The following is a 19,530-nucleotide window of genomic DNA, read 5'->3' as shown; positions in this document are numbered from 1 at the left end:
TTCACGTACAGCAAGAAACAGATCTGTCCCAGGGAATAGGAGTATGTGCACCTGCAACTCCAGTCCATTGCCTCAAGTCCAATTCACTGATTTATAACTAGAAACAGCTGTCAAAGCCATCCATATATTTTCAAGTATATGAATAATGCATTCTCCTCCTATGAGTTAAGCTACCTTGGGAAAAAAATAATCAGAACAAGGGAAGTCTGATTGGTGGGATGCTTCATAGTATCCCCTGGTGTATCTGTCTCACAAGAAGGATGTGCACCAGCAAAGGCCCTGGAATTACTGATGGCTACAACCTGCTACATCCACTGCCCCCTAAGTGATGGCCTCGCCACTTGGTCAGAATACTCTACCCAGACTGACACAACTTACTACATCCATCTGCACTTGAGGGACAAAAATTCCCTGACTGCTGGACAGAATCTGGATAGGTATTTGTCTTTTTTTTTTTTTTCTATTTTCATTAATAATACCTCTCCTCCCCCATCTTTCTGATACCCTTTCAATAAAATTATAGTTAAGTCTTGCAACCTAGAAACTATTCAGACTTTTACTTTAAGGTAAATTGACATTTCTAAGCCTTACTTCATTAGGCTTTTGATTTAAAAGTTTAGCCTTTAGAAAGCCTTCATATTTCCTTTATTTCCAAGTTCTTGGGACAATGTTAACAGTTCAGACTATTTTCACGTGTCAGTCATGCACGGCTGACATAGAAAACCTCATATTTTCCATACTACTCTTAATATAACTTGTAATGCTAAGAAATAAAAGTGTCAATAATAGGAAACATCATTCCATTTTGTTCTGAGGATGCATTCTTCCAGCATTCCTGAAGTAGACATTTTTCTATAATCTTAGAATGTAAGCTCCCTGAGGGCAGGGATTTCCACATTGCTTGCTGATTTATTCTAGATCACTAGAACAGCAGAGTGCTCAATAAATATTTTTGAACAAATGAATACCTTCTAAACTCTAAACCACATATTTAACAGAAAATCAGAGCCATGAAGTGATAGCTAAAACAACACACATTGTTGACCTAATGTTTCTCAGTCTACAAACTTTCAACACATCATTTTTCAACAAATATTCTGTTGAAATAGCATTATAATAATTACAAAAATATGTTACAGTTAAGATATTTAACAATGTCTATCAACATTATCAATGTAAAATTATTTCAAACGTCTTTCATTATTCCAATTTTTATCTTTTTTCACACATTTTATTTCTTAAATTTACACTTGAAGGAAAAAAGCTTCTGGAAATACATTTTTTTCTTTAATAAGTCCAGAGTATGGGTTAGTAAAAGGCTTTACCTATCACTTTATTCTTCTTTCCATTTTTTATAGGCGTACAAAGCAAACTTCTAATGAACTGTTGACTTACGCTTCCTGTGTTTTCATTCTAAACAAAAACAAAAATAAAACAGGTACAAATTATGAAGAGACTGATTTGCCCATTAGGTGTTATGTAAACTATACTGGACATCTGAAACCACTAATATATTCATCTTTTATTAGCTTGAGATAACATTGGAGTGCAGAAAATGTACAAATAACAATGAAGTTCACATAAATGCAATATAAACCAATTAGTCTTTACATTATTAAAAGTAATAAATATCCTATATTTCTTTTTTTTCATTGTAAACTTTCCAAGCAACTTATGGTAATATTAAGCAAATATTTATGCAGTTATTTACTATACTGGTGTAGCAGATATCTCAATAACTTAACAAGATGGGCAGAATCCAAAAAGCACTACACTATCTGGGATACCAATGCTACAAACTTGTGTTTCTTTAGGACTGCCACTGTTTCTATTGCCCATATTGGGTCTTCTAGATTTGCAAATAACAAAATCAAGGCAGCTGCCTCAAAGTGCAATGCTTTTCCAGAGACAGAAAACATGACAATTCAAAGTTTTCAGTGTCTGAGATACTACTGATCTTTGTAGCTTTGCTGTCAAAGAAAATATACTCATTTCTCCACAGAGCTGCTCACTGCAGTAGATTACCAGCTATATAAGTTTGAGCCAAATGGAACTTAATTTTTTAGGATAAACTCAAGAACTATAGCAACACTATCTAAGGAATGTCACTGACATTAAATAGGTAATAAATTGCCTCAAAATTAGTTGATAGTTCATTATTACACATTAAAAAACTGATCCAAGTAGAGGGAAAAATATGTGAGTACAGCTAACCATCCCTTAAGAGATGTTATGAACTATTTTATTTTCCTTCAGCAGATCACTCTGAAAGAGCCAGTTCTAAGACCTTCAGCTGAAGAGTCCTTGTAAGTGTGGATCTGATGGGAAAACAGTGTTCGAGCTCCAAGTTTAAAACTGGTTTACTTACTGTCCAGGGAAATCTTTTGTCTTTACTGACATCTGGGATATTAAGTGGTTCCATAGTATTTTTTACATACTGAGCATACATGTAATTGATTCTGTTTGCATCACGCTCCCTGTGGAAATAACAGATATGAGTTCTTTCCGTGAAGTGAAAAAACATGGGTAAAACAGAGTTAAATAAATGATAAGAGATATACACTAGTCTTAAATTATAGGGTAAAGTGTATGTCTTAATTGGAAATGCACTTTAAAAGTGATGATTCACAACTTTGGTAGTTATTACAATTTAAATGTTTTGAAAAGACAAAGACCCATAATTATTCAGATTTCTAAAACAAGTTTTAAAATGTCATAAGTAGTGCTATTACCACCGTTAAATGGGCAGGTTGATTTTTGTGCCATTTATGTAAAATTCATACAAATTTTCTTCCGTGTCTTATTTTTTCATCAGCTTATAGAATGACTGAGGTCCAGTCCCTGTCTGTTTTACTTCCTCAGTGATTTGCTTTATCCACCCCCATAATCGTTCACACATTTCAAACCAAGGGGAAAATCAAACATGCCTGAAAGAATTTTATTAAGTTTTTCTCTCTTCCTTTTTTTCTGCTTTGAGATATTTTATGATACTTTTTTAAATTAAAAATTTATCTTCTTCAAAAAATTTTCTGAAAGTATAGTTGACACACAATGTTAACATTCCTTTCAGGTGTACAACACGGGATTCAGCAATTCTTTTTTTTTTTTTAATTTTTTTCAAATATTTACTTACTTTTGAGAAAGAGACAGAGTGCAAGCAAGGGAGAGGCAGAGAGAGAGAGAGACACACACACACAGAATTCAAAGGAGGCCCCAGGATCTGAGATGTCATTACAGAACCCAGTGTGGGGCTCGAGCTCATGAACTGCAAGATCATGACCTGAGCCGAAGTTGGATGCTCAGCTGACTGATCCACCCAGGTGCCCCAGGATTCAGCAATTCTGTATGTTATGCTGTGTACCACAAGTGTAGCTCACATCCGTCACCACACAGGTGGTTTTACAATACCATGGACCATATTCCCTAGGCTGTGCCTTTCATCCCCATGACTTACTCATTCCATAACTGGAAGCCTGTACCTCCTACCCCTTCACCTCTTTTGCCCATCCCCCCGCATCCCTTCTTTCCCCTCTCTTTCACTCTAGGTTAGACTTGTGTGGAGGTCCACAGTTCTCCTAGCTCTGTCCTCTTTCAGCCTCACGGGGAGTTTCCCCTAATAAATTTCCTGCACATTTAATCTAGTCTTGGCATTTGCTTCTTGGAGAACTTGGGCTAACTGTGACATCCACTGCTTTTTTCACAGTGAGCATCAATGGATGTATATGAATAAATTATTGAGAAGACAGGAACATGGAGCTTGGACACAGTGAGAAATTTCTGTGCTTTAGAACTAAATGGGAATCACAGGCTATACAAGTCAAAGACAGAAAAATCCATCACAGAGACATGGAAACAACAGCTAACACTGACTTGGTACTTAACACGTGCCAAAAATTTTCTGAAGCATTTGTGTATATTATCTCATCTAGTCCTGATATAATCCCGCTATCAGTATCCCCATTTTACAGATGAAGAAACTGAGGCTTAAGGGGTTAAATCATTTACAAAAAGCCCTACAGCTAGTAAAAGATGGAACTTAAATTTCAATCAGTCTGACTTCAGAGTGTATGCTCTTCATCTACTTAGTATCCACAGGTTTTTAAATTGTAAAAACCTTTTTATTACTTTTTATAGTGTTACTGTATTTACTATAATTCTGTTTTCTAATACAAAAATCAATAACAAGTATTAACTAGTATATATATTCCAAGAAAGTGAGCTTAAAGAATTAATTCTATCCATTTTTCATTTTATGATAAAAATGTGCATTTATAAATTAACATCAAGTTAACTAACAATGAAACTATAGCACTAAAATACCATTTTTTCCCTTCTAATTGGATGGCTCTTATGAAACGAAGCACAGAAACTCCAAAACCTCCCACCACCTGGAGACGAGCTTCCCTTCCAAAATTCTTAGGCAACCCAACTCACAACAGCTTTACTGTGCTTTATCTCACTGATGATGTGATTCTAATAATTATGTATAATGTTCACCCTGGATATTTATTTTCATTTTACACTTAACATTTCAAAACTGTCTTCAATGTGTTATTTTAATTTATAAAAGATAATTAGTAGGTTGGTTGGACAAATACTAAGTCATGCTTTTCAACTGAAATGAACGCCTAAAAGAACGATTTGCTTACAGCTGACATCATAAAATTGCCTAGCATTTCATCTCATGGGAGAGAGTTTGGATTGGCAAAGTGTTTAAGACTGAGAATTGGAGAGTCCTGCATTCTATCAATAAACAACTTTAGAAACATAATGAAGAGTCTGCTGGTGAAGTGTCAATATTGGTTTAGTCCTTTTTCAAAATGCTGAAGTCACTACACATCATTTTTAATTCAGAGTTTTGGCAAAATTAGGCCTAATATCTAATTTTTATAAAAATAAAGACGAGTTATATCACCAAAAGGCCTTTTACTGTATCATTAATTAAAGGCTAACTTTATTTTTTTGAGAGAGAGAGACTGCATGGAAGTGGGAAAGGGCAAAGGGCAGCATGGAGACCAAGGCGGGGCTCAATCTCACAACAGCAAAATCCGGACCTGAGCTGAAATCAAGAGTCTGACACCTAACCAACTGAGCCACCCAGGCACCGCGAAAAGGCTAACTTTAAGTGTTTAGCTGACATAAGGCATCAGTGAATACTTTCAAATGCTATACAATTAGTTAATGAATCAGTTAAAATGATCCATGAAATTACTCTCTTTTAAGGTAATCACACTGACCTATTTATTTATCCTTTATAGAAATATCTTTATACTAAGACTATCTTGGAATGATGACAAAAATAAATGGAAAAATGCCTTCCATTTTGCCTACAGAGAGGGAACACACTATTCAAAATAAATCAAATAAATAAGACTACACTTTTTTAAAATGCATATTTACCAGTAGAGGTCACTATCATACCAAATCACTGGGGTTGTTGAGCTTTCATTAGAAATTAGAGGACCAGGCTGAATTTGTAATAAAAATCAAAATGCCAATACATAAAATGTGATTATACAGACATATGCTGCTGTACATATATTCAAAGATAAATGTATATAACTCATCATTTTATGCTCTTTTTTATTTTACTCTTTTTTTTTATTCAAGTATAATGAACATAGAGTGTTATATTAGTTTCAGGTGTACAATACAGTGATTCAAAAATTCTATATGCTTCTCAGTACTCATCAAATAAGTGAACTCTTTTTAAATTTTTTTTAAACGTTTATTTATTTTTGAGACAGAGAGAGACAGAGCATGAACGGGGGAGGGTCAGAGAGAGGGAGACACAGAATCTGAAACAGGCTCCAGGCTCTGAGCTGTCAGCACAGAGCCTGACGCGGGGCTCGAACTCATGGACCGCGAGATCATGACCCGAGCTAAAGTCGGTGGCTCAACCAACTGAGCCACCCAGGCGCCCCATGAACTCTTTAAAAAAAAAAACAAAACAAAAAACAACTTTTATTTTGAGAGAGAGAGGGATAGAGAGAATCCCAAGCAGGCCATGCACTGTCAGCACAGAGCCCAATGCGGGCTCGCACTCACCAGCTGTGAGATCAAGACCTGAGCCAAAATCAAGGGCTGGACACTTAACTGACTCAGCGACCCACATGCCCCAAGATAAATGAACTCTTAACCCCCTTTATCTATTTCACCCACCTCCCCTCTGGCAACCACCAGTTTGTTTTCTGTATTAAAAAGTCTATTTTCTGATTTATCTCTTTGTTTGTTTCTTAAATTCCACATATGGTCATTATATCATTTATGTCATTTTCATATCATTTATATCATATCATTTCATCATTTTATACTGTTAATATAAAGTATCATACCTATGGATATATGTAAATACATTAAATGTATGTCTATATTTGCATATATAGCAATTCATTATGCAATCTGAAAAGTAAAAGAATCAAATATTTACATGTGTTTTATCTAGAAGCTTTCTAAAGCATTCTTTATAAAAAGCAGCAAAGAGGCACCTGGGTGGCTCAGTCAGTTGGTTAAATGTCCAACTTCAGCTCAGGTCATGATCTCGCAGTTCGTGAGTTTGAGTCCCACGTTGGGCTCTGTACCGAAGGCTTGGAGCCCAGGGCCTGCTTCAGATTCTGTGTGTGTCTCTCTCTCTGTCCCTCCCCTACTTGTGCTCTGTCTCTCTCTCTCTTTCTCTCTCAAAAATAAACATTAAAAAAATTTTAAAAAGCAACAAAAATGTCATAGCATCATAAAACCAAAATTATATTAATGCTGTTCCTAAGAATAAGAAACTTCATAACTGATCCAGGCAGTAGATACCAGCACTTATTAAAAGGGAAACACACATACTCACCAAGACATGGGCTTATTATCACACATTCAGAAAGGACCCAAAAGTTACTAAAACAATGTCAAATATGCCAGAAAATATAATGGCGCACAGAGGGGCTTAGGAAAAGAATACACATGGTAATAGGATATAAACTTGTCATGACCAGCAATGCCAAGAGGGAAGTGAAGGTCAGTTTTATATTTGTGAACCAAAAACTCCAGGTAGCTGAAAAATCTCAGGTAGAGAGAGATACCATGGTTTATCTACTTTGACTACGCACTCCAGGCCCAAGTTAGCAATAAACGTTTAAGTCAGTTGTACCTTCTGAATCAGATGAATTCCCCAACTGCCCCTAAGTTACATCCGACTCTTTGCAAATTCCTCGAATTGTTTTAATGAGAGAAAAGGTCTTTCATTGTATCACACTGTTAAAAGTAATAGTCTAGAACTAATCAGTTTTGATATACATATAATCACTTAACCAACTAAACTTTAAGTCACCACGGTCAAAGGTGTCTCCATCTTGATGAGGGAAGACATAAGAGGATAGGAAACGTGAGAGAGCATGAGGGGCAGAAGAGAATGAAAGACAGGTCTTCAGACCTACCAGGGGTCAGTCGTAACAGGGTTTGAACAGAACCAGGCTGTGCACTGAAGTACTCTGTTCTTGAAGACAGCTGTAAACTCGGGCAATTCTGCTTTACATGATCTACAGAGATTTTCCGTTTCCAATTTTTTTTATTGCATTTATTACAAAAAAATTTTATTATAAACATTTTCTTCCAATTTTAATGAACTTTTTGAAAAATACAAAAAAGTTGAAAATAAAATGAATATCCTACTCTGGATTCCACAATTCATAATGTTTGCCACATTTGTTTTATCTACATATGTATGTGTGAATATATTTACTTGTTTAAATGTATTAAATTTAGATACAGTTACTTATTTATCTTTGGTTGAACCATTTTAAAGGAAGGTACAGACATTCTAATACCTCATCCTTAAATACACCAGGATGAATCTTACAAAAATAAAAAGTTTCCTGCTAACCCAATATCTTCCTAATTCCAGAGAAAAGTAACGATTATTCCCCCTATCAACATCCACAATCCAATCCACATTCAGATTTCCAATTTTTCTCAAAAACTTTCTTTTGATAGTTGTTTTCATCAAAATAACCAAAATTCATGCATTGCATTTGGCTATCACGTCCAAGACAGTACTTCCCTCCATTTTGTTCAATGACACTGACTTTTTGAAGAGACCAGGCCAGTTATCTTACAGAATGTTCTATAGTTTAGATTTGCACAGAGGTTATCTTCAAAGCACTCATGGTCAGTGAAGCTAATAGCACTTTTACTAATAACAATTTTACTTTTACTAATAGCAATACCATTCACTACATGAAATAATTCTCTAATAGGTTAACTGTAGTAAAAAATATCAAATATCAAATAGTAAAGTTTTAGTATCAAATAGTAAAGTTAGGACAATGTTCTATTTCCATGATCATATGAAGCTTTTATATATAACATCAACAATTAGGGATAAAATAATATTGAGATATTTGAGATAAGTTATATAAGGGGGTGAAATAATTTGAAACAAATGAACAATGAAAACTGTGATAAATAACACTATACCTAAGAATTCCAGTCACTTTACCCTGCAGACTTGTATTCCTCAGAATAGCCTATCACTTAAGCAAACAACACCAGTTTTTTACTAAGGATGGAAAAGGGAATCTGAGAAAGAACATTTAGTAGTTTATTCTAAGTCCTTATCAAAATTCTTCAATATTCAAATAAATTTTCAAATAAAATTCAAATAAATATTGTTCTATGTCTTAAACAGGTCACAAAATAACTATTTAGCCAGTATTATATATACAGTTAGCCTTTAAACGATGGGGGGGGGGGGTTAGGAGTGCCAATACCCCACATAATAAAAAATTCACATATAACTTTGGACTCCCCCAAAACTTAATAGACTACTCTTGACCAGAAGCCTCACTCGTAACATATACAATCGATTAACACACATTCTGTATGTTATATGTATTATATACTGTATTCATTTTTATGTTTATTTATTTCTCTTGAAAGTGAGCATGAGTGGGAGAAGGGCAGGGAGAGAGGGAGGGAGAGAGAGATCCCAAGCAGGCTCCACACTCAGTGTAGAGCCTAATGCAGGGCTCAATCCCACAACCCTGGAATCGTGACCTGAGCCAAAATCAAGAGTGGGATGCTCAACCAACGAAGCCACCCAGGCACCCCTTTATACTGTATTCTTACAATAAAATAAGCTAGAGAAAAGAAAATGTTACTAAGGAAATCATAAGGAAGAGAAAATACATTTATAGTAGTATACTGTATTTATTGAAAAAAATCCATGTATAAGTGGACCCACACAGTTCCAATCATGTTGTTCAAGGGCCAGCTGGACTTTTGATAAAGACAGAGGAGAAGTTACCTTACCTTGTTAAAGTATCTGATGATTTTTCTAATTCTTCACACTCCATGTGAAACACACTAGAAAAAGAATCCTGAAAACAGAGGACAACATGGACTGAGAAATAAGTTTGACAATGTAATGAAATCTATCTAGATACACACACGTAAGTGTGTGCAACTGAGGAAAGATGACAATACTTGTGATATTTTTCAAGTTAGACTAAACTGACACAAGTACTCCGTTCCTGACAGCCTCAAGTTGCCTTCCCATATTCTTACCAGTTTCTGATATTCACTTGCAAAACGCTCATTTGCGTACTACTTGTTTTTTGTTTTTCTACTAGGTGTTAATGAATATGGTAGCTTCAAATTTTCTCCATAGTTATTCAAAATCCACGTTTTAGCTTTTATGCATATATTGATTGCTGTTGATAGGTCTTTTTAAAAGACATATTTTATGAGATCATTAAAATCATTGTGAAGATTAGCAACACAGAGAAATACTTTGGAAGTTACATTAAAAAACAGAATACATATTCATACCCATGCTACATTTGCAACTGAATAAAGAACTGGAGGGAAACACACAAATAAAACAATGATATTAGTTTAATTTGGGGAGAGAAGAACTGAATCCTTTCTTCCCTACATTTGGATTTTTGCTCATGTTGAAATCTTTTTAACAAAAAGTTATTGTATAAATGGACATCAAGCCACTTGATTCCCAAACTCAACAGATTAAGTTGGTTTAAAAAGTGAACAAAATACATTAATGTTCACATTGCTGAGCTATACTGCAAAGCATCAATGATCCAAGTCAGTTGCTGCCATGGCAGATGTTAACCGGTAGGCGCATGAGCTGAATGTTAATTAAAGTGATATTTAAGTTGTCTAAAAAAGCAGCGTTTTACGTATAACTTTCAAAAATTAAATGCTAAAGAACAGGTCAAGGAGCAAAAATTGTAAATTGACTTACTGCATTAATGAGTTCTGACCTGAACTTTAAAAGGATAGCTACTTACAATCATCTCCGTATTAAGGACTTTGTAACCGACTGAAACTATGAAATAGTATCTAAGAGAATGCTGACTACCTTACCACAGTAAATTCTCATTTGATATCCAGTTAATGAGACTTAGACACCCATACACCACAAAATGATTCAGAAAATGTTGAGTCATATAGTACAGTCTTACTATCTAAAACAATTTTTGAAATTTTAATATAAATATTATATATCTTTTATTATTCTACTTCCCAAAAACCCCATCAATTCAGATATCATATATGGATTACAGCAGACTACACAAGTGGTGACCCCCACTCTCTTTCCTAACCCACCAATGAAGAGCCTATTCTCAGGGTCTAAAGGAAAAAGAAAATAAATGACATAAAAAGATATATCCCAGAAGTAGTGGTTCATAGGTAAAAAGGGAAAGAAACTGCACAGAAGAAAACTGCTTTAGGCTAGGAGCTCTGATTCTAACCATGAATTCAACTGGCCTGTCTAGAAGCAACCAGCACTCGGTGAGAATACTCCATCTTTCCACACACATCTGTTTCTTTACATTATACATCAATGGATTGAAATATGCCAATTAGAACAGTTTAGCGGTTTTCCATTGCTGGTAAAGGATTTAGGACTAACAAGTACCTTTAATAATATTGCCTCTATTGGGCCATGCCCTTTGGTTTCTAGCCGATTTCTGATAAAAAGAAAATTTTATTCCCAACCCACTCAGAATGGGGGTCTACTTGTTCATCGCAACCAGGGCACCACTATTCCTGACCACAAAAGGTCTGCACACCATAATGACAATGTATTTCTCCATCAAGGTAGTGTAGTCATTGACAAAAGCAGCACACGGATATTCCCATGGTAACCACTTAGTGGAGGGACACAAAGGTGAAATGGTGCATGGAAGGCGTCCTCTTACCTCACCTCTATCCCTGTCCAACCAGAGCAGCTCATACTCTGATTGGCTTTGCATAAACAATAAACAGTTAGGTTTTAGCGAGAGATTTAAGGCTAACATGAGATTTAAAAGCTGTGCTTTAAGGAACATAGGTTTCTGTCTTTCTAAAAATAAAGAAGTCATACTCTGTACTCACGGAGCAATCTTCATCCACTATGAAAATGGTGCATTTCTGCACCTGCATGAAAGAGATAATAGTGGCAGCTATTTTCTTTAGAATTACTTCTAATGATTGCTGTTCTTCAAAAATTAAGCTAGCAAGGTCAAGCAGCACCTAGACAAGAAAATTTAGTTTATTATTTAGTAATTGTTTGTAATTATTAAAGCAATACAATGATTTATACAATTTATAAGTTGTTTATTTATAGTCTAACAAGTTGCAACCAAGTTTGCATTCAAGTATTAAATATGTAAGTCTCTATTTACTAGCAGAGCTTCCATACTGATTGTTAGTACAGTTAGTATAGTGATTACAATCACAGACTCTGAAACAGGAGTCATCAGTTTTTAATCCTGCTTTCCCTCCCTGTGAGTTTTGTGATGTAGGGCCAGTTCTTTAAAAATGGGGATAACAGTAATAATAATATCAAATCATAGGATTATTGTAAGCAGTAAATAAGTGAACATTTCTAAAGCATTTTGAATACTATCTGATACATAAAACACACTGTCATTGCTGTTGTTCCAAACTTCTGAGATCAACATTTATCAGCATTTTCACATAGCACAGTTAATACTGTCCAAAACAGACAAAATTTGAAGAGCTCCTTTTGTGTTTTTTCCTGGAAATTTCTCTTTCCTTTGAATTCCATAGAATGTCTTCTAATCTCACGGAATATCTGTGTATAGAGGAGGAAGAAAGGGTGTCAAAGAAAATTTGAGGAGATGCTATGCTAGCTGACCCCTGAGAGATAAGCAGGCATCATTTGGGTGAAGTGGGAAAGGGAAATATTTCAGTCAAAAGCAACTAAATTGAGAGAGGGTAGCATACACTACAGGTCTTAATCAAGTTTTAAGAGAGGCTATGGAGTGTGAGGAGGAGAGTTGGGGAGATGAGATTGCAGACTCAAGTGGAGAAGGAATCTCAAAAGCCCTGTATGTTTTTGGAAGCAGTTTGGACTATGATGGACTGCAGGAAGAAAGTAACAGACTTGTATCTGTGTTTGTAAAAATGGGGACTAGATTAATGGGTGGCAAGAACAGAGCAGGGAGACCAGGTAGGAAGATACTGTAGGCGAAGGCAATGGAAGATCCAATACTTTATTAACACAAGATCTAAAAAGAGAAAATATAGGGTGGGAGAGAGGAATTATCAAAGAAGTAATGAAAAAGAATTACATAGAAAGGAAGGGTTTAAGCCTCCAGATGGAAAGGGATGACCAGGTACCAGTATGACAAATGAAAAAGAGTCATATTATAAAATTAACTTGTAAAAAGAAGATATAGAGAAATGATATGAAAAGCTTAGACAAAAAACAAAACAAAACACCTACACAGAGCCAAGGATCAGTACAACAGGGACGCTAGTTAGAAGACAAAAGCACCACCCCTAAATTCTGAGAAAGTGATTTTTCAGTTTATAATTTTATACCCAGCCAAACTGGTAGGATGATATAATAGGCATTTTCGAACATGCCAGGACTCAGAAAACTTACCCAATCAATACTCTTTCTAAAGAAATTAATTGAGAATATGTTGCGATAAAACAAGGGCATAAACTGAGAAAGAAGGAGTTACCGGATCCAGTGGACAACCAGTGGAGCCCTTCTGAGAAAGCAGTGAAGGAAAATTCTATGATGACACCTATACAGCAGGCAGGGGAGATATAGTTCAGCTTGGAAGAGAAATGGTGGAAAACCTCAACTTTGAGATCTCCAAGGAAAAGAACTCAACAGTATGCCTAAATAATGGGGAATATGGGGGAAAAACTAACAACATGAGGGCTACTCTATACTCAGGGGAAAAGTTCAAGGGGGAAAAAAAGGAATGGAATTCAGAAACATCATGAAAAACTGAAAGTTGTGTAACAAATGTAATATGAACATTTACATAGTCACGGTACTTATAAACACTTTATTTTAAATCACAACTTGAGAATTAAACTAAAACTTACTAAAAGTTAACCATGGTTGTAGAACAACATATATGTTATCAATGTGGGCAACAGAAAAAGGTTTGATGAGAAAAGCAGAGGCAAGTCATGGCAGTTGGGAAGGAAAGATGAGGGATGCTAAGATCCTCATTTTACGAAGCATAGAATCAACAGATGATGTCTCTAGTTGATAGGGCAAGAACTAAAAGCCGTATCTAACATTATGAATGCAACGCATACAGTAACATAAAACAGATGTAATGATACTAGTGGAACAGGATAATGGCAAGTATAGAGTGATGTAAATCAAATAAATCCACCTCTTTTAAGTTAATGAATATTTTCTAACAGTGATAAAGCAACAGAGCATGGAATACAGGAAATGGAAAAAAATTATTAGAAGATACAGCTAAAATATTAAGTGGATTTTTAATCATACACATATTTTACCTGGATAAAAATTTAACAATTTTTTAAAAAAAGAATTCCTATACACTCTCTTTAGTAATGAGACTTGCCTGATTTCTCTTGTTCTCCAGCAGTGAAGTCTCATAGAGTTGAGCATTATGAAGAACAATACCACAAAATGCCAAATAGGCAGCAAAGTCCTAGAAAACAGGGAAGACAACAGCCAAATTAAGAACTGTCTACAAAACTGTATTGTTATATTGTCTGAAACACAGAAGGCATCCCAAAGTATTTATAGCTGAAATAAATATTAGAAAGCCCAAAGGGTCCATGTTGATTCTGCACAGAATTAAGAACTGATGCAGAGCAAGTGTTAGCTAACTGGTACAGTAAGTAGATGACCAGTATTAACATCATCTCCTAAAGTCATACACTAGTTACAAATTACCAAGGAGAAAACGGGAGGGAGTAGGACACAGATCTCTTTATGCCATTTGAAACTGAAATTCACCCTATGCAAAATTTGGTGTTGTCTCTGAATGATATTAAGAGCTGGATCTGTGCTGAGACTATATAAATAGCCTGTAACTTATTACTGGGGCTAATGAAAGCTAACATACTTATTGGGAGAATACTGGCAGCAACAGTCCCATAGGTTGTATAAAATATTAGCTTCAGTATGTTTTTTAACACGGATCGTCATCCACAGTACACTATTTTATAGTGGTATGCTCACAATTATATTAATTATTGACTAAAACAAGTCTGTCCATGGCATACTTTATTTACAATTATACTTATTTTGCCCAGAGATGATACAGCCTACAAATGCAACTCTTTCAAGAAGGGATCACCTTAATGCGAAAATGATGAAATATAAATATAAAGCCATTCTAGAACCATGTTCCCCACCAAATATTCTCAGGTGTCATTAACAGAATAGGAGACTAGATGTCTATTACACTGATTTTAAAAGGTACTTGCTATGTTCTGAAGAAATTAAAACATGGGGACCAACATAAGTGCCAGTACGGCCTACACCATGGAGACAAAAATAACTCTGTCTTGTTTGAATGTCTTCCAAACGTTCCTACTAATTTTCAGGGGAGGGACATAAATAGCGACAGTCTTGAATAAGAAGAATTCAGTAGGCTCCACGATATACATATAATTACATATTCAGGAAGAGAAATAATAAAACCTACTGACAGAATGAAGTTATAAACAGGTTTAGGGGCTTCCGTCCTTAAACGGGAAGCATGTCGATGTGGTGCATGGAATGTATTCCTTCAGAGTTGGATGGGAAGAGTAATAAAATAATGCTGACTGCCGCTCTTTCTGAAGCTAAATTCACATCATCCAGCCTGAATTCACACCTTGGCGCCCCACCGTCTGTGTGCAAAGCTTATAAAACATTCTGAAATTTGCTTCCCCAGGAGGCAATTCCAATTTTTAACTGACCTGGAGTTCTGAACTTGGAGCTTCAGGGATTTTTACTCAGCGTTGAATTTATTTATAGCAGTGATGAAAGGTAAATGAGATAGTTAAAATACCATGTCGCCCTCTGTATGGCCCCAACATGCACACAGCCCTTGGGGGGCAGGGGACTTGGTGACACAGTGAGGAGGTAGTTGGGGGTTTCTGAGGACTTACTACCCCTAGGACCTCAAAGTAAGCACTGTAGTTAGCTGTAGGAAAGAGACACTTTTGAACATTTCAGATCATTTTAAACCGTGATTTTTTTGTGATCAACAATTTCAGCAATAGCTAAGTCTATATACACTAAAAAGAGAAAACATCTTCCTACACTGACATCACAGCAGACATAAGTTTTGGTACCTTTTCATCTTTTTCAGTGAATGTCCCACCATTTCCCGATCTCTTGTTGATGGCCTGGGCTACACCAACAACCTGGTATAAGGACAAAAAAGTGGCAATTTCACTGACTGAAATTACTGGTATAAATTCACCGAAATGTGTTTATGGTGGGATTCTATGTGTGCTTTTTTTTTTTTTAACGTTTATTTATTTTTGAGACAGAGAGAGACAGAGCATGAACAGGGGAGGGGCAGAGAGAGAGGGAGACACAGAATCTGAAACAGGCTCCAGGCTCTGAGCTGTCAGCACAGAGCCCGACGCAGAGCTCGAACTCACGGACTGTGAGATCATGACCTGAGCCGAAGTCGGACGCTTAACCGACCAAGCCACCCAAGCGCCCCTACGTGTGCTTTAAAATAGCAATAAACTTTGAAACCAAAACAAAACCCCTCAGCTTTGAACTAGTTCTGTATCATTTGCTGCATCCTTTTTTTTTAATTTATATATTTTAAATGTTTATTTATTTATTTTGAGAGAGAGAGAGGGAAAGAAGAGAGAACGCAAGCCGGGAGAGTGGCACAGAGAAAGGGAGAGAGAATCCCAAGCAGGCTCCATGCTCAGCGTGAGTGAGCCGATGTGGGGCTCAATTCCACAATAATGAGATCATGACCTGAGCCGAAGTCAAGAGTCGGAGACTTAACTGACAGAGTTACCCAAGTGCCCCTGTCTTTTCTAATAAGAATTCAAATGTTGTCAGCTTTTTGGGTCCCACCATATTTGATTCTGTGACTTCACTCTGCATTGTGGGAAATATTGTTGGCCATCACATTTTAAGTGAATATTTTTCAAGATTTTTGGATGAAAAATAAACTGTAAATTTCTGTCACATCCAAATTAAATGTGTGATAAAATGAACGTGTTATATTAGCTTTAAATATAATATTTCAAATGGTTTAGTTAAACACAGTCTTTTACTAAAAATGATACAGGATCCAGTGGCCAATTAGGGTGAAAAATAATTTCTAATGTAGGGGTGTAGTCCAACTTCCTTTGAAACTTCTGACCTTAAAAATTGTTTTACCCTCAATAGGCTTATTTTTGGGAAAAGAGGTTTTCTTGAAAACCCAACACAGGAATTAACAGGCTGAGTCTTACTTCCAATGAATCAAAGGTAAACTGTATCTTAAGAAGACTGAGCTCAAACTCTGGGAATATGTCTTAAGTTTCCATAAAAGGTGTAGCAACCTTCTCTTCCTTCTGCTTGAAAGTGTATTTTACTTACCTGTTTAGTTCCAAATTCAGTCTGAATAATTGCTTTAGTCTTTTAAAGACCTTCAAAACTTACCTTTTGTTTTTTTCCTCCTTCCTCTTATGAATTGTACTTTCTCCTTCCTTGTGTGATTTAATATCAGTGGAACAGCTATTATCCCCTAAATGGTTATACTTTAGGAATATAAAGCCCTTGGTTTTGTGTGTGTGGCTCACCCTTTTTTCCTCAGCTCCTTCTGGTCCCTTAGCTCTAAAAAACGATATAAAACTCTTGGCTAGGAGAGCAGAACAAGGAAGGGGAAATGCATTTTTATTTGATGTAGTTTTCCGATCTTCTCAACACCCTCCCTCCATGACCCATGACAGAGTAAAGGGATGTTAAAAAAAAAAAAAAAAAAAAAAAGCAGAATTCTCCAATTGTCCTGTACCTTTTTGTTGTCCTTAGTTCAACTCTCCCTTTTTTTGTGTGTACCCTTTAGCTCTTGAAAATGGCTAACAGATGTTCAGATGCTCCAATCTCAATGACTAAATGCATACAAAAACTTATGTCTATGGTCAAAAATGTCTGGATTGCAGATTAGCATGTTCACCTGAGTGTAACTGACAGGAGCCACTTGAGGGTCACTGGGGTCTAATACACAGTGCGATCAGTACAGCCTGGTTATTTCAAATACTGAGGTGCCTACTCTGTACTGAGGAGAGACAACAGTGGGGAGAAAGACTACTCTGAAGGAGCTCTGGGTCAAGAACGGGTGATGCACAAATATACACTTAAAGCACATAGGACGGTGTGATCAGCTCAATGATACAGATGCCCACAGACTGCTATGAGTACAGAAGGGGGCACATAATATGGGTAAAGAGGCAGTTTCTCAGACATGATAACATCTGAGTTTTCATTTGTCTTTAGTAAATGGCTTTATAAAAGAAAGACTTAAATTTTAAATCTTCATTTTAAGGAAGGGAAGTTTACAAACAGATACAAAGAGTCTTAGGCAAACCTTCTCAGGTGATTACACAGTATAAAAAAGGATGTAGTAATGCACTACATGCATGTGGAGCTGTGTGAGGCAATGTACTCAAGCTAGAAAGTAAAGTTCCCACTCATTCAAAAATAGAAAGACACAAAAAGCTAGTTGTTTATTAAATGGTCACCAAACTGTATTAACGTTTTAGTCGATCATGATGTCACCATAAATTGACAGTGAGAGAACAGTTAATTCCCTAGTCTTAAAAGAGGCAAATCAGTGGCATAATGTATTTTCTGAAATCAAGACCAGTAAAATTGATAACATTGGTCAGTTTAGATCACTAGAGTCTCTTGAGAATGAGAACAAAGCCGGTGTGGGCTAATGAGCTCACTATGGTCCAAGGCTGCAGGCTACAGATAACCCTCAACCTGGTCAGTGATCTGCAGACTGACCTGGGGTAGTAGGCGAGAGCTGGGAGGGGCAGGGGGTAAATACTTTCGAATTGGGTCAGTGAGCATCAACCTCTACCAGAGAAGCAGGATCAAAGCATGGCCTGTTCCCAGTGTGTCTGCGGCAACTTCATTTAAGTAGAAGAGAACTTCAAACAAGGCTTCTTCAGTGCACTTGGAGATGATCCCTTCAGCTCTTCCTGTATTAAAATTTGTATGCCAATTTCAACCTCAGTTTCAATCTGCACATTTGATACTCAGAACTGTTTATATGATAAACATTTTTCTAACCATGGGCTGAAAAGTTTTCTCGGTAGTTAAAACAACAGTGTCCTTGAAACCATACTATCAGTCATTATTCACAATTTTCAACCAACACAAGACTGTTCACACGGTTCAATAACTATTTTCCATGCTGGAATTTCTATCAGATTCACTTTTCAAATCTGTCTATTCCTCCTCCTCCTCCTTCTCTTATAAATACTAATACCTGCTGTCCTTCATCTCTTTGCCTGAGAGTTCACCTTTAGCAAGGGCTGTTTTCCACAGGAGTCCCACCTTCCCTGAGTCATGAAGCATCTGTGCCCAGTAACTTCCTGTTTGTCTTGGCACTGCCTTGGGAGTGTGAATGTGAACTCCATACCTGTGTAGAGCACAGGCTCATGTTCTCACGGTTCACAGGTGCCTCTTCTTTCTCTCAGAGCAGCAGGCAGGAGACAAGCTTCCTTGAGGCTTCTCCTGTCTGCTGGTGGAATTTGCCAGGCCCATTTTCATGAATGAAACCATCACTCATCTAGGCTTCCCCTCCCTGCCCTTCCATGCTATTCCTGCAGAGTGTATGCATTCCATAGCCTGCGGATGCTACCCCTGGACATTCGTCACTATCCTGAATCTCAGATCCTCGTGAGCCCATCTGGTCAGGACTCCATGCTCACGTTTCTTATCTTGGGTTCCCCTCTGTGTCTGACACCTGTGGGTTTTCCCTTTCTTGAGTGCATCTGTAATTTGTAAACTTGTTTTTGGTAAAATTTTATCTTCTACTTGTTTGCAGAATTGTGGAGGGGTATTCTTCTGCATCTGTACAGTCTGACCAACAGACCAGAAGTCTTGTTTATAGGCTTTAAAACCTACTTTGTATTCCTTCAACACCAGATCTTTACTATATTGAATTCCCCTGACCCACAATTTTTTCCCCCTCTAATATTAGACAAGATATTTACTTTTAGGCAATGTCATGGAATGAGGATTTCCAATGATGAATTTTTCAACCTTTCTGG

The 19,530-nt window shown here is 36.5% G+C and overlaps 1 protein-coding gene across 5 annotated transcripts in view; it reads right to left on the bottom strand.

Moving 5' to 3' along the window:
* PDE5A (phosphodiesterase 5A) overlaps positions 1 to 19,530 on the bottom strand; it is a 139,680-nt gene that overhangs the window by 66,764 nt on the left and 53,386 nt on the right. For all 5 annotated transcript variants that reach the window (XM_019418579.2, XM_019418552.2, XM_019418587.2 and 2 more), the window contains exons 4-9: positions 15,586 to 15,657; positions 13,857 to 13,946; positions 11,383 to 11,520; positions 9,295 to 9,362; positions 2,369 to 2,477; positions 1,326 to 1,413 (exon numbers count right to left, since the gene is read on the bottom strand). In XM_019418579.2, the coding sequence (XP_019274124.1) occupies positions 1,326 to 1,413; positions 2,369 to 2,477; positions 9,295 to 9,362; positions 11,383 to 11,520; positions 13,857 to 13,946; positions 15,586 to 15,657 (565 nt within the window). The remainder of the gene's footprint in view (positions 1 to 1,325; positions 1,414 to 2,368; positions 2,478 to 9,294; positions 9,363 to 11,382; positions 11,521 to 13,856; positions 13,947 to 15,585; positions 15,658 to 19,530) is intronic.

The sequence above is a fragment of the Panthera pardus genome, unplaced genomic scaffold (assembly GCF_024362965.1).
Source record: "Panthera pardus isolate Hobbes unplaced genomic scaffold, ASM2436296v1 HiC_scaffold_13, whole genome shotgun sequence".
NCBI lineage: Eukaryota > Metazoa > Chordata > Mammalia > Carnivora > Felidae > Panthera > Panthera pardus.
Note: the sequence above shows the minus strand (reverse complement) of the source record. Positions and strands in the feature narration are given on the sequence as shown.